At 37.2% G+C, this 13,669-nt stretch overlaps 1 protein-coding gene and 1 non-coding gene across 2 annotated transcripts in view; both read right to left on the bottom strand.

The window, feature by feature from the left end:
* LOC121481748 lies at window positions 1–104 on the bottom strand. Its single transcript, XR_005985404.1, has one exon. It is a non-coding gene; the product is annotated as a U6 spliceosomal RNA (small nuclear RNA).
* A 1,034-nt stretch (window positions 105–1,138) lies between these two features.
* The window catches only part of DDX60 (DExD/H-box helicase 60), a 94,709-nt gene continuing 82,178 nt past the window's right edge, over window positions 1,139–13,669 (bottom strand). Inside the window, exons 36-38 of the mRNA XM_041739223.1 lie at window positions 13,236–13,387; window positions 5,272–5,334; window positions 1,139–1,868 (exon numbers count right to left, since the gene is read on the bottom strand). Of these exons, the coding sequence (XP_041595157.1) occupies window positions 1,769–1,868; window positions 5,272–5,334; window positions 13,236–13,387 (315 nt within the window). The 3' untranslated portion in view covers window positions 1,139–1,768. The remainder of the gene's footprint in view (window positions 1,869–5,271; window positions 5,335–13,235; window positions 13,388–13,669) is intronic.

The following is a 13,669-nucleotide window of genomic DNA, read 5'->3' as shown; positions in this document are numbered from 1 at the left end:
TAAAACATGGAACATTCACAAATTTCCATGTCATCCTCCTATAGAGGCCATGCTAATCATCTCTGTATCATCCTAATTTTAACCTATGCAGTGCCGAAGCAAACATAGTATGTTATTTCTTATGCCAGCATTTGCACCTATAATTTGTATTTATCAAAATACAAATTTTTAATAAATGGCTCTTATAGAAGACCCTTTATAGACCTAATGCCAACATGATTTTCTCCTCTCATAGGAAAAAGGAATAAATTATGGTGATAATAATGCTTCTCCAGTAAATCTCACCAGGGTCTCTGCACATGTTTCACAGAAAGAAAAATTTCACATTATTACAACAAATGGACCATAAAATGCTTTTAGAGTTCCTGTATAATCTCTCTTTTCATAAGTTGTTCCAAGTTACTTTTTAAAGTTTTTGCTAAAAGTCAAAAAGGAAACAAAGGAAGCTTCCCACTAGACCCACCGCAAAAAGGTTAGATATAACTCCCTTTTAGCAGAATGACAGATTATAGGAAATAATCCTATTTTACCTCTAAAAATTAGGGAACCAGATTGGCTCAGTCATATGGAAAAAAAATCTTCATGTCTCCATCAGATTTATGAAACCACAAGTAAGAGGTAGAAACCAATGTGAGGTAACAATCTATTAATATTGTGTATCGGTGTTTTGAGTATAGAGGTCAGTAGGAATCACTTTAATTTCTAAGTATTTTGGTGTTCATCAATTGTTGCAGTGCACATTTTAAAATAATGTGAATGGGTTTAGTCTGAAGAAACTGGAGTCTCCTAACATGGCACATGCAGGAATGGGTCAGTTCCAGGTAACAGAGTATTCCTTTATCTCCAGACAAAATGAACCACAGGTGTATTTCTAAGCCAATGTAATATATGTATAAATAATATCATACAAAAGATTATCTTCAGTAAGACATATAGATAGGAGAGAGCAGACCTTTAGCTCTGAGGATAAAATGTTCTGCTCAAGTTTAGAGTCTAAATAGATTCCAAAACTATAATCTGAGGCTTAGATTATGGAGGGAAAGTTATTAGACATAAATTATTTATTATATATAAAATACAGATGTGTGCAAATGGATTGAAAGATGTACAGACTTAATACAAAGAGACCAATGATAAATTGATTACACCCATTGTATTTATTTGTGGGTTTTCAGTCGTTTATATACAATTAAAATCAAGCCAAATCACCAGCTATATTTTATTTTAAAGCCTCATGGGACTTATGCCAAAACTGTCATTCATATTTTTTTAAAAAGTAAGTCAATATTACAAGATGGTAAAATACATATCTAAGTCATATAATCACATTTAAGTTAATTAGAGAAAATATATTTCTACTCCAGGATACTGTAATAGCTTTTTTTTAGCCTTGATAGACTTTTACAAATTATGACATTGAGGAGGAAAATGCTGAGAATGTCATATTTGTTTACACTTCTCGGAGTAAAATTTTTTCTTCGGTCACACACAAAAATCTTTGGATTTTCTCAATCAGTCCACAAACTAGTTGAAATATAAGCATTATTATTCAACTATCTAAGGAAGCCAAGATTAAAAGATATTAAATAACTTGTCTAAAGGTACTTATAAGAGAACATGGCAGGTTTGATCACAATTCTGAATCCAAAGTGTTTGCTCTTTCCACTCCATCATATGTGTATTTCTGACAAAGAGTATGAGGATCGTAAAATATGACTTGAAAAATGCCCATAGCAACATTTTTAAGTGGTCTGGATAGTCTCTGTTTTTAAACTTCATCAAGTTTTTCAGAAAAGCTTTTACTCAATTGTTCAAATGCTAAGACCACGTTGTCGTCTTCATCTTCACATAGTTCACGCAAGGACACACTGTAAATGGAAACACACACACACAGAGCACACATTTTAGTGAGAGTCAGTATTTTAAGAAGGACTTTCTACAGGCAGGAAGAATTAAGCAAATACCACTAGATGATGTAATGTTAGCAAAATATGAAGAATACTGATAAATATATTTACCTTTAAAAAACTTGTATAGCAAATAATAATAATAATAATAAATAACAAAAAGTTCCCATGCACTTCCTCTTCATGTCGATTAGCAAGAAGATTTTCAAGGCCACCAAATCCCACCTAACCTTCTCCCATCCCCCTTCAATAGCAGCAACACAAAGTCCCTTCCTTTTCTCCACACATTTCTTTGGAGCCTATTTTGTACTTTTGTGGCTACCGTGTCCAGTATATACTGAAATCCACAAGTAACTACTTCTATGAAGATCAAAATATTCCTTCCTTTACCTAGATATGTGAGAAAAAATTTTAAAACAGAATGTAATAAACAGAATAGTGGCTTTTATTTGTGTTCTAGGGACACCTGGGTGGCTCAGGGGTTGAGCATCTGCCTTCGGCTCAGGGCATAGTCCCAGGGTCCTGGGATCGAGTCCGCATCAGCGTCCTCATTGTATTTTGAATAAATACAAAATCTTTAGAAAAATTTATTTGTGTTCTAATTCACAGAAATCTAGGACCATGTTAGTTTACATGGTAACAGAGAATTAAGGTTGCAGATGGAATTGAAGTTGCTGATCAGCTGACTTTGTGATAGAAAAATTATCCTGAAAAAAAAAAAGAAAAATTATCCTGGATTATCTGGGTGGGTGCAATATAGCCAAAGATTCTTGTGAGAGGCTTGTCAGGAGAGAGTTCATCTCAGAGTGATGCAATGTAAGACTTCCCCCACCATTGCTGGCCTTGAAGATGGAAGGGAACCATGATCAAAGTAATGCCAGCAGCCTCTAGAAGCTGTGGAAGACAATAAAGGAGATTCTCCTAAAGTCTCCAGAAAGAAATGAGCTTTGCCAACCTCTTTACCGTAACCCAGTTAGACCCATTTCGGACTTCAGGCTTCCAGGACTGCAAGAAAATAAATCTCTGCTGATTTAAACCATGAAGTTTGTGGTGGTTTGTTATGGCAGCAACAAGAAATGAATATGCAGGTGAAAAGAAAGGAGAGGAAATCCAAGAATGAACAGTGCAGCTGAGCTGATAAAGTACTGACCACAATCAGGATCTGACATTTCATCAGCCTTTTGCAATTCCTTATCTACCTTGGTTCCACTGGAGTTCCAAAATTTTTCCTAGTGTCTTCACTGACCTACTGCAGAGAATGACCAGATCTGTATCTATAACACTGAATTTCTTCCTAGTCATAGACCTATAATTATGACACTGACCATTTCCCCTCGAACGAATTCCCACAGGTATTACATGACATGTATAAATTCTAAGTCATTGTTTTTGGTTCTTGGTCCTCCTCAAGCTTCATCCTCACTTCTATGTTTCTTACGTATCCTTAACTAAAATAGAAACCTCATTATCATTACCAGCTACATGAACTTTGACAATTTCTCTGAATTCTATCTCATAAATATTTCTCCAACCAACCATTTTTTTTTCTATCATTACTCTATTTCCTTAATTAAGATCCACACTCATTCTGACTTGCTTGGGTCTCAGCCTTTGAGTCTCTGCCACATATATAAACCAACCATATGCCATGGACCCATAGCATATTCATGCCTATATACTACCTATACATTATTCGGCATATTAAGTCCAAACTCCATGATATGAGAATTAAGACCCTTTCCAATGCCTATCCAAATTGCCTTTAAAGTTGCTTTAAACAACTCAGTGTCTTTCCCCATCCCTGTGACAAGTCCCACATTCCCCATGCCAGTAGAATGAGATTGAAGCCTACGCCTGACATATAAGACCACACTTTCTCATTTCTGTACATTGAAAACACTATTTCCTCTGCCCCATCCTTTAAGATCCTTTAAGGCTTAGTGAAAAAATTACTTCATTTGAAAATCCTTCTCTGAATCCAAGGTTGCCCCCATTATCTGTCATCCTACCCCTTATTGCCTTTAAAATAGTTTACAAGTCAGTTTCCTCACACTACACTGTAAGATTATGTCTAAAGCAGGGATAGATTTGTTGATTCTGTACATCTCAAATCCTTAGACATATGTCTCAGACTAATAGTATTTCAATACATTTTAGATAAATGAATGAATGATATTCCTAGGACCAGATTTTGAGATTAAACCAAAGTCTGTGGGGTTTCTTAGCGTACTCTTGAATAACTATGAGCCACTCAAGAAATACACTACCTAGAGATGCTCAAGACAGTGAGCATTTCCCTCTGCTCTAGCATCCCCATAGTTTCATTCTCTGTATAAAACCTCCAAACAGGTCTGATTAATCTTATATCAAAAAATTAAAAAACAATGACCCAAATACCAAGAGCTTCATGAAGAGATTCATGGTAAATTACATATGTGCATGTATGTGAAGATATATAATTTTAAAGTAAGTGTAGAAAAGGGAAAAACATAAAGTATTAAAGTATATGTAGACTACAGGCTTTGGAAAGATGTATATTTAACCAGGCAATACTAGAAGGGCCTAAGAATGGACCTTCTAAAAAGTCTTAGGATGGATGTATCCATATAAAGTTTAGAATTGTCTGGGTCCCCACTGAGTCCCACATTCCCAGGAGAATGGCAGGATAAAAAACAGGAAGCCAAATGAGAGACCAGACTGATAAACGCTGGAAAAAAACACTGCATAAAGCAAGAGAGTCTGGAATATGTAAGTTGATATAAACCAGGGACCTGGTGGAGCCCTAAGGGGCCTTCTGATGTATCATGTATCTCACAGACACTGGTTGTGAAAACTGAGAATACTGGGATCTAGGAATTCTTGAGGCTTTGGAACATTATCCTGCTGTTTGCAGTGCCTGAGGCTGGGGCTCTGGTTTGAATGAAACCTTCTGTCAAATGGGATCTGGAATTAATCCTATTATAGAACCAGTGCAACAGGGTGTTGAAGAGAAGCTCTGCAAAATGTTCGGGCAGTTGAAATTTGTCAATCTAACAAGCTTAATGGCACTTTTAAGTATGAGGTCAATGTTTTTCAAATTACCATTAAAATTTGGAAAATCTGAAATCAATATTTAAAATATATAACATACAGGGATCCCTGGGTGGCGCAGCGGTTTGGCGCCTGCCTTTGGCCCAGGGCGCGATCCTGGAGACCCAGGATCGAATCCCACGTCGGGCTCCCGGTGCATGGAGCCTGCTTCTCCCTCTGCCTATGTCTCTGCATCTCTCTCTCTCTCTCTCTCTCTCTCTCTCTCTCTGTGTGACTATAATAAATAAATAAAAATAAAAAAAAAGAAAAGAAATAAAATATATAACATACATACCTGATAGATTTAATGGTAAGTGCAAAATCTTTCAACAAGTCATATGCAGCTCCTTCATGTAGCCTAAACAAAATATACTTTTGAAAATTAATAGTATGAAAACATCAAAGAACTTAATTCATACTGAAATGCTGGATAATAAATTACTTTTGTCCATCAAGACATATTTACTAGAAACATTTTGCCACAAGTCCTAGATGATGATTCAATCAACAGGAATAATGATTATAAATTCAAAAGTCATACGTATCACAACCACACATAATCAATACACACAGGAGACTGATCATCTCAGGAGAAAATCAAAATAGGAAAATTGTAAGCTCAGGAGAGTGAATGGGAGCTGGAGAATCAAAAGGAAAAATAAATCAAATGAATTATTTACTAATGTCACAATTTTATTTACAATAATGAGTCATATTTTGAAAAATGATCAGAATCCCATCCAAGAGGGAAGATGGTAGTGGAGTAGAAAGACCCTAGGCTTGACTCATCCCATGAACACAACTACATAATGATGAAAACATCATAATACCCCAGAAAGCAACCTGAAGACTGACAGAACAAACTCCACAAAGGAAGGCAGACAAGAAACCACATTGAAGGTATGAAGAGCAGAGACATTGTTTGGGAGAGAACTGGATAATGGCCACTGCAGTGAGTAAGAGCCATGGAGGTGGAGCAGGCAAGACACAGACTAGCACACAGCAGAGTATACAGGGAAGATGATTTCCCATAGCAACTGGCTTGGAAAATGAGAGGGGTCAAATTTCATGAGTTCTTGCAACCAGTGAAGCTTAAAGCTTGGAGTTTTAAAGGTCAGTGAGCTTGGCTCGGATACGGCCCAGGGTCATTAGAGCTGCTTTTAGAGAGAAGGCAGGGCCAACAACCCATAGATATATAGCATGGAAACAGCAATTTGAAGAGTGCCTGTGGCACACAGTGGGGAGGTTATTTGCTCTTCTCAGAGCATATCCCAGAGAGGCAGTGCTCACAAGAGACCCCTCTGTGAACAAAGAAACTGGTCAGCACCACTTCCCTCCCCCGCCCCTCAGCATAAGCACAGGGCTACTTGCAGGAACCAGTACCATGCCAGCACTCAGTACCTAACTTGTTTATGCCAAACTCTGCACGTGCCATGCTCTGATGGAACTACCCTTCTGAGTCATACTTGCCTTAGTCCCAGCACTCTGGACCCTTTCTCCAGGAAGACCATCTCACACCCCTTCCTACACTGCATCTCCCAACGCAGGAGTTTTTCTGTATGAAGCTATTATCCTCAAAAACAGGAGAAGTAGCTGACTTTCCTAACACACAGTAGCTGATGCAAACTTATACAAAACGAGAAGACAGAGGAATGTGTCCCAAATGAAAGAACAGGATAAGGCCATGGCTAGAGATCTAAGTGAAACAGAGACTTTAAAGGAATGATCATAAAGATACACACTGGACTTAAGAGTGGAAGACATGAGTGAGAACCTTAACACAGAGATAAGGAATAACACAGTGGAAATAAAGGGCTTGATAAATGAAATGACAAACATGCTTGATGGAATGAACAGCAGGATGGAGGAAGTAGAAGAATAAATTAATGACCTGGACAACATAGTAATAGAAAGTAACCAAGCTGAACAAAAGAGAAAAAAAATTATGCAAAATAGGAACACACTTAGGAACTCAGTGACTCTGTCAAATGTAATGACAATCACATTATAGGAGTGCCTGGGTGGCTCAGTCAGTTAAGTGTCTGCCTTTGGCTCAGGTCATGACCTCAGGGTCCTGGAATCAAGCCCCATGTCCAGATCCCCCACTCAGTGGAGAGTCTGCTTCTCCCTCTCCCTCTCTCCTCCCCATTTATGTCCTTTCTCACTCTTTTTCTCTCTCTCTATCTTCAAATAAATAAAATCTTCAAAAATTTTTTCACATTATAAAAGTCCCAGAAGAGAAAGAAAAGGGGACATAAATTTATTTGAAGAAATGATAGCTGAAAACTTCCCTAATCAGGGGGAGGAAAAACATATCCAGATCCAGGAGGCATAGAGAATTCCCAACAAAATCAACAAAAGTATATCCACACTAAGACATAACTAAAACACCAAAATACAGTGATAAAAAAAAAAAAAACAAATAAAAGCAGCAAGGCAAAATAAGGCAGTTATATACAGGGGAAACTCCATAAAGCTATCAGGGTTGTTATGGTTTTTTGTTTGTTTGTTTGTTTTGCAGCAGAAATTGTCCAAGCAAGAAGAAAGTGGCATGATATATTCAAAATGCTGAATGGGGAAAAAAAATTTGCAGATAAGAACACCGTATCTAGCAAGTCTATCATTCAGAATAGAAGAAGAGATAGAGTTTCTCAGACAAACAAAAATTAAAGCAGTTCATGACCACTACACCAGTCCTTCAAGAAATATCTTTGAGTGGAAATGAAAAACCGAAAGTGACAGTATGAATGTACAAAACACAAAAGCAAAAGAAACTAATCTTTTTGTAAAATACCAGCCAAGGAACTCACAAAATAAAAGTATGTAAAATAAGACACCACATATCTAAAACATGGAGAGGAGGGGAGTAAAGCATGGGCTCATACCTAAATGACCATCAACTTAATATAGACTGCTATATGCAGAAGATGTAACCTAATGGTAACCAAAAATCAAAAACCACTAATAAATATGCAAATAATAAAGAGAAAGGAATCCAAATATATCACTAACTAAAATCAGCAAACTATGAAAAAGAGAAAGACAAGAAAGGATCAGGGAAAATCTTCAGAAACAACCGCAAAACAAGTAATAAAATAGCAATAAATGCATACCCACCAATAATTACATTGTATGTAAATGGACTAAACACTTGAATCAAAAAACACAAGGTGACAGAATGGATAAAATAAATAAATAAAATAAAAGACTCAACTATATGCTGCCTAGAAAAACATTTTAGCCCTGAAGACACCCACAGATTGAAAGTGAGGGGATGGAGAAACATTTATCATGCAAATGGATGTCAAAATGGAAGTCAGAAAGCCAGACTAGCAGTACTTACATTGGACAAACTAGACTTTAAAGCAAAGACTGTAACAAGAAACAAAGAAGGATGCTATATAACCATAAAGAGGACAACCCAACAAGAAGATATAACAATTGTAAATATTTACACACCCAACATGGGAGCACCTAAATACATAAAGTAGTTAATAACAAACATAAATGAACTAATTGATAATAACACAATAATAGTAGGGGACTTTAACATCCCACCTACATCACTGGACAGATGATCTAAACAGAAAACAACAAGGAAACAATGGTTTTAAATTACACACTGGACCAGATGAACTTAACAGATATATTCAGAACATTTCACCTTAAAACAGCAGAATACACATTCTTTTCCAGTTCACATGGAATATTCTTCAGAATAGATCACATAAAAGGCCGCAAAACAATCCTCAACAAATTCAAAAAGATCCAAATCATACCATACATCTTTTGTGGCCACAACCCTAAGAAACTAAGAATTCAATCATAAGAAAAATCTGGAAGAACCACAAATACATAGAGGTTAAATAACATGCTACAACACAATGAACAGGTCAACCAGGAAATCAAGGAATAAATTTTTAAATAATTGAAACAAATGTAAATGAAAACATAATGGTCCAAAACCTTTGGGATGCAGCAAAAATGATTCTAAGAGGGAAGTTTATAGCAATACAGGTCCACCTCAATAAGTAAGAAAACTCTCAAATAAAAAAAAAAAAAACCTAACATTATACCCAAAAGAGAACAAGAACAATAAGCAAAATTGTTCTTTAGAAAAAGAACAATGAGCAAAACCTAAAACCAACAGAAAGAAGGAAATAATGAAGATTATAGCAGAAATAAATGATATAAAAACTAAAAGACAATAGAACAGATCAATGTATCAGAAGCTGGCTCTTTGAAAAAAAATCAATAAAATTGATAAACCTTTAATTACAAATGAGAGGGGAGACATAACTACCAACACAACCAAAATACAATATAAGAGAATATTATGAAAAACGATATGCCAACAAATTAGACAACCTGAAAAAAATAACTAACTTCTAAATTCCTAAAAATATAAAATGTACCAAAACTAATACAAGAAGAAATAGAAAAATTGAATACACTGCATATCAGTAAAGGAATCATATTAGTAATAAAAAAAATCCCAACAAACAAAAGTCCAAGACCAGATAGCTTCACAGGCAAATTGTATCAGGCATTTAAAAAAGAGTTAATACCTAGTCTCAAAATATTCCAAAACCTCCAAATTCATTCTATGAGGCCAGCATTGCCCTGATACCAAAACCAAATAAAGATACCATAAAAAAGAGAATGATAGGCCAATATCTCTGATGAACATAGATGCAAATATCTTCAATAAAATACTAACAAACCAAATCCAACAATATACTTAAAAAAAATAATTTACCGTGATCAAGTGGGATTTGTTCCTGGGTTGTAAGAGTGGTTCGATATCCACAAGGCAACCAACATGATATGTCACATAAATAAAAGAAAGGATAAGAACCATTTGATCATCTCAATAGATGCAGAAAAAGCATGTGACAAAGTACAACATCCATTCATGATAAAAACCCTCAACAAAGCAGGTTTAGAGGGAACATACCTCAACATAAAAAGGCCGTACATGAAAAACCCACAGCTAAAATCATCCTCAGTGAGGACAAACTGAGAATGTTCCCTCTAAGGTCAAGAACAAGACCAAGCTGTCCATCCTCACCACTCTTCTTCCACATAGTCCTGGAAGTCCTAACCACAGCAATCAGACAGCAAAAACAAGTAAAAGGCATCTAAATTGGTAGGGAAGAGGTAAAACTTTTACTATTTGCAGATGATATGATACTATATATAGAAAACTGGAAAGACTCCACTAAAAATCTGCAAGAACTAATAAATGAATTCAGTAAAGTCACAGGATACAAAATCAATGTACAGAAACCTGTTGCATTTCTATCCACCAATAATGAAGCAGCAGAAAGAGAAATTAAGGAATCAATACCATTTACAATCGCACCAAAAACGAGATACCTAGGAATAAACCTAACCAAAGAGCTGAAAGACCTGTACTCTGAAAACTATAAAGTGCTGATGAAAAATGACACAAAGAAATGGAAAGACATTCCAAGCTCATGGATTGGTAGAAAACATATGATTAAAATGTCTATATCACTCAAAGCAATCTACAGATTTAATGCAATCCCTATCAAAATACCACCAGCATGTTTCACAGAGCTGGAACAAACGATCCTAAAATCTGTGTGGAGCCACGTGGGACTCCGAATACAGCAAAGCAACCTTGAAAAGCTGAAGGGATCCCAATTACAAACTTTAACTTACATTATAAAGCTGTAATGATGAAGACAGTGTTACTGGCATAAAGTAGACATATAGATCAATAGAAAAGATACAAAACCCAGCAGTAAACCCAAAATTATATGATCAATCGATCTTCTACAAAGCAAGAAAGAATATCCAATGGAAAAAAGGTAGTCTCTTCAACAAATGGTGTTGGGACAACTGGACACCATATATTCAGAAGAATGGAACTGGAAGGGGCACCTGGGGGGCTCAGTCAGTGAGGTGTGTCTGCCTTCAGCCCTGGTCACGATCCAGGGGTCCCAGGATCCAGCCCTACATGGGCTCCCTGCTCACTGGAGAGTCTTCTTCTCCCTCTCCGTCGGACCCTCGACCTGTTCCTTCTCCTCTCTCTCTCTCTCTCTCTCTCTTTCTCAAATAAATAAAATCTTTAAAAAAAATAAAAAAGAATGAAACTGGAAAACTTCATTATACCATATACAAAAGTAAATTAGAAATGGATTAAAGACCTAAACGTGAAACCTGAAACCATAACAATTCTAGAAGAGAACACAGACAATAACTTCCCTGACCGTGGATGCAACAACTTTTTTCTAGATTAGTCTCCTGAGGCGAAGGAAATAAAAGCAAACATAAACTATTAGGACTACAAAATAAGTAGCTTGAGGGGCACCTGGCTGGCTCATTTGGTAAAATGTAGGATTCTTAATCTCAGGTTCATGAGTTCAAGCCTCATGTTGGGCATGGAGCCTACTCAAAAAAAGAAAGAAAAAAAAAAGTAGCTTCTGCAATGAAGGAAACAATTAACAAAATGAAAAGACAAGCCCCGGGGATGGAAGAAGATATTTGCAAATGACATATCTGATAAAGGTCCACAACCACAATATATAAAGTATTTATAAAACTCAATACCCCCAAAAAACAGTCCATTAAAAAATGGCAGAAGGTCTGAAAGGACATTTCTCCAAGGAGGACGTACGGATGGCCCACAGACACGAGGAGATGCTTATCATTACTTGCCATCAGGGAAATGCAAATTAAAATCATAATAAAAAAAATAAAAATCATAATGAGATCTCACCTCACACCTGTCATAATGGCTAAAATAAAAAACACAAGAAACAGCAGGTGCTGGTGAGGACGTGGATAAAGAGTAAACGTCCTGCCCTGTTGGTGGAGTGAGGCCTGGTACAGCCACTGTGAGAAAAAGGAGTGTGGAGCTTCCTCAGCAGGTTAAAATTAGAGCCACCCTGCTCTCCAGCAATCACACTCCGGGGTATTTATCCAAAGAAAACATAACCCTGATCCCAAGGGCTACATGCACCCTCACGTCTATAGCAGCATCACTTACAACAGGCAAGATGTGGAAGCAGCCGAGTGCCCATCAGCCGCGAATAGATAAAGAAGAGGTACGTGTATATAAATATATATGTAATACTGTGTTATTATATATCACATATATTTAATGAAATATTATTCACTCATAAAAAATGAAATCTTGCCATTTGCAATGACATGGGTGGAGCTAGACAGTATAAAGCTAAGTGAAATAAGGCAGCCAGAGCAAAACAGATACCAAGGGCTTTCACTGCTCTGTGTAATTTAAGAATAAAACAAACCAGCGAAGAGAAAGAGAGAGAGATCGCATCACAGAGAGAGGCAAACCAAGAAATGGAGTCTTAACGATAGAGAACAAGCAGATGTTTACCGGGGGATGGGTGGGGCGTGGGTAATGGGTGAAGTGGGTGATGGGGATTAAGGAGGGCACTCGTCATGACGAACACAGAGTGATTAAAATAAAAAATTAAAAAAAAAAAGAATAAAATCCAGTGAGTGAGCTGTGAAATACAAAACGAGCAAACCCCAAAATATCAACGTTTCTCTAGTGTCCCGAGTTTTAAATCCTTTAATTCAATAAAGACCGTTCAAGATTTTATGTAAAATGTCTATTGACTTCCTGGTTACTGTGAAGAAGGTCTCTCCCACATCTATATGCTCAGTGTCTGGGCCAATTTCTCTATTCTTAGGTAAATCCAAGAGGGTTTACCCCGCCTTACTGTTTTAGAAAATGATTTCCTTGCCAAAGCGCTAAGATGAGTCATAGGCCTTTTTATATACTTTTCTTAGATAATGGTGAGTATCGCATTGTTTGTTATTCTTTGTCAGTCTTAAAATATCTTATATTGAATAAATAGGATGTTAACAAATAAAAACACATCTGTGAACATATAGAAATATAATCGTAGGGGACATCTCTAGGTCAAGCGAGGGTGTCTAAGTCCCCAGATTTTGCCGGTAAGCCACAAATAAAAATAACACAAAGTTTGTTTTTTCTCTCTCATCATTGATCTGCAGGGAAAAAGTTCCAGTATATTTTTTAGCATGATTCAACTCTACTTAAAATCATAAAAAGCTTTGCCTAAAATTCATTAGGTTCATCCACAATATATAAGATGTAGAGACGGATACAGCAGTGGAACTGGAGGTGGAGGTAGAAATGAAAGAGGAAGACGGGGCCAGAGACACAAACGCAGACGTGGAGACAGGAGAGCAAGATTCTAAGTGGTGGAGAAGAGAAGGGGATAAGCCCACCTGTTGTCCTGGACTAGTCCAGTCAAGGAGCCATGTTTGTAGAAATCAAGCGCGTAAGCATTGAGTGGCATCCTTCTTCCTTGGTTGTCAAATGTCTGTGACCACAGCACAGGAGCCCGACTGTGATCGATGCCAATTGTGCGCAGAACGACCTAAGGAAACACAACTCTTCTCGTTATTTGCGTGCAAAGAGTCTCTGATCTCTGACACCGAGCTGTGAACTTCCTTTCTGTACTCGGCCCTCTTGAAGCACACCCTTCGCCATGAAGGCAGAGGGTGTCTTCCGTACACAGTGGGTTGGTGGCGTCCTGAAGCAGGCCTGCAGGGTGACTTGGTACCGCCTGTGAACCTACTGCCTCAGAGCACGCGGACACTTCCAACCACCCAGCCGTGAGAATCACAGCAAGCCTCACTAGAAAAGAAAGGCTAATTTT

This window comes from Vulpes lagopus, chromosome 23, assembly GCF_018345385.1.
Source record: "Vulpes lagopus strain Blue_001 chromosome 23, ASM1834538v1, whole genome shotgun sequence".
Taxonomy (NCBI): Eukaryota; Metazoa; Chordata; class Mammalia; order Carnivora; family Canidae; genus Vulpes; species Vulpes lagopus.
This window is presented reverse-complemented; position numbering and strand designations above follow the sequence as displayed.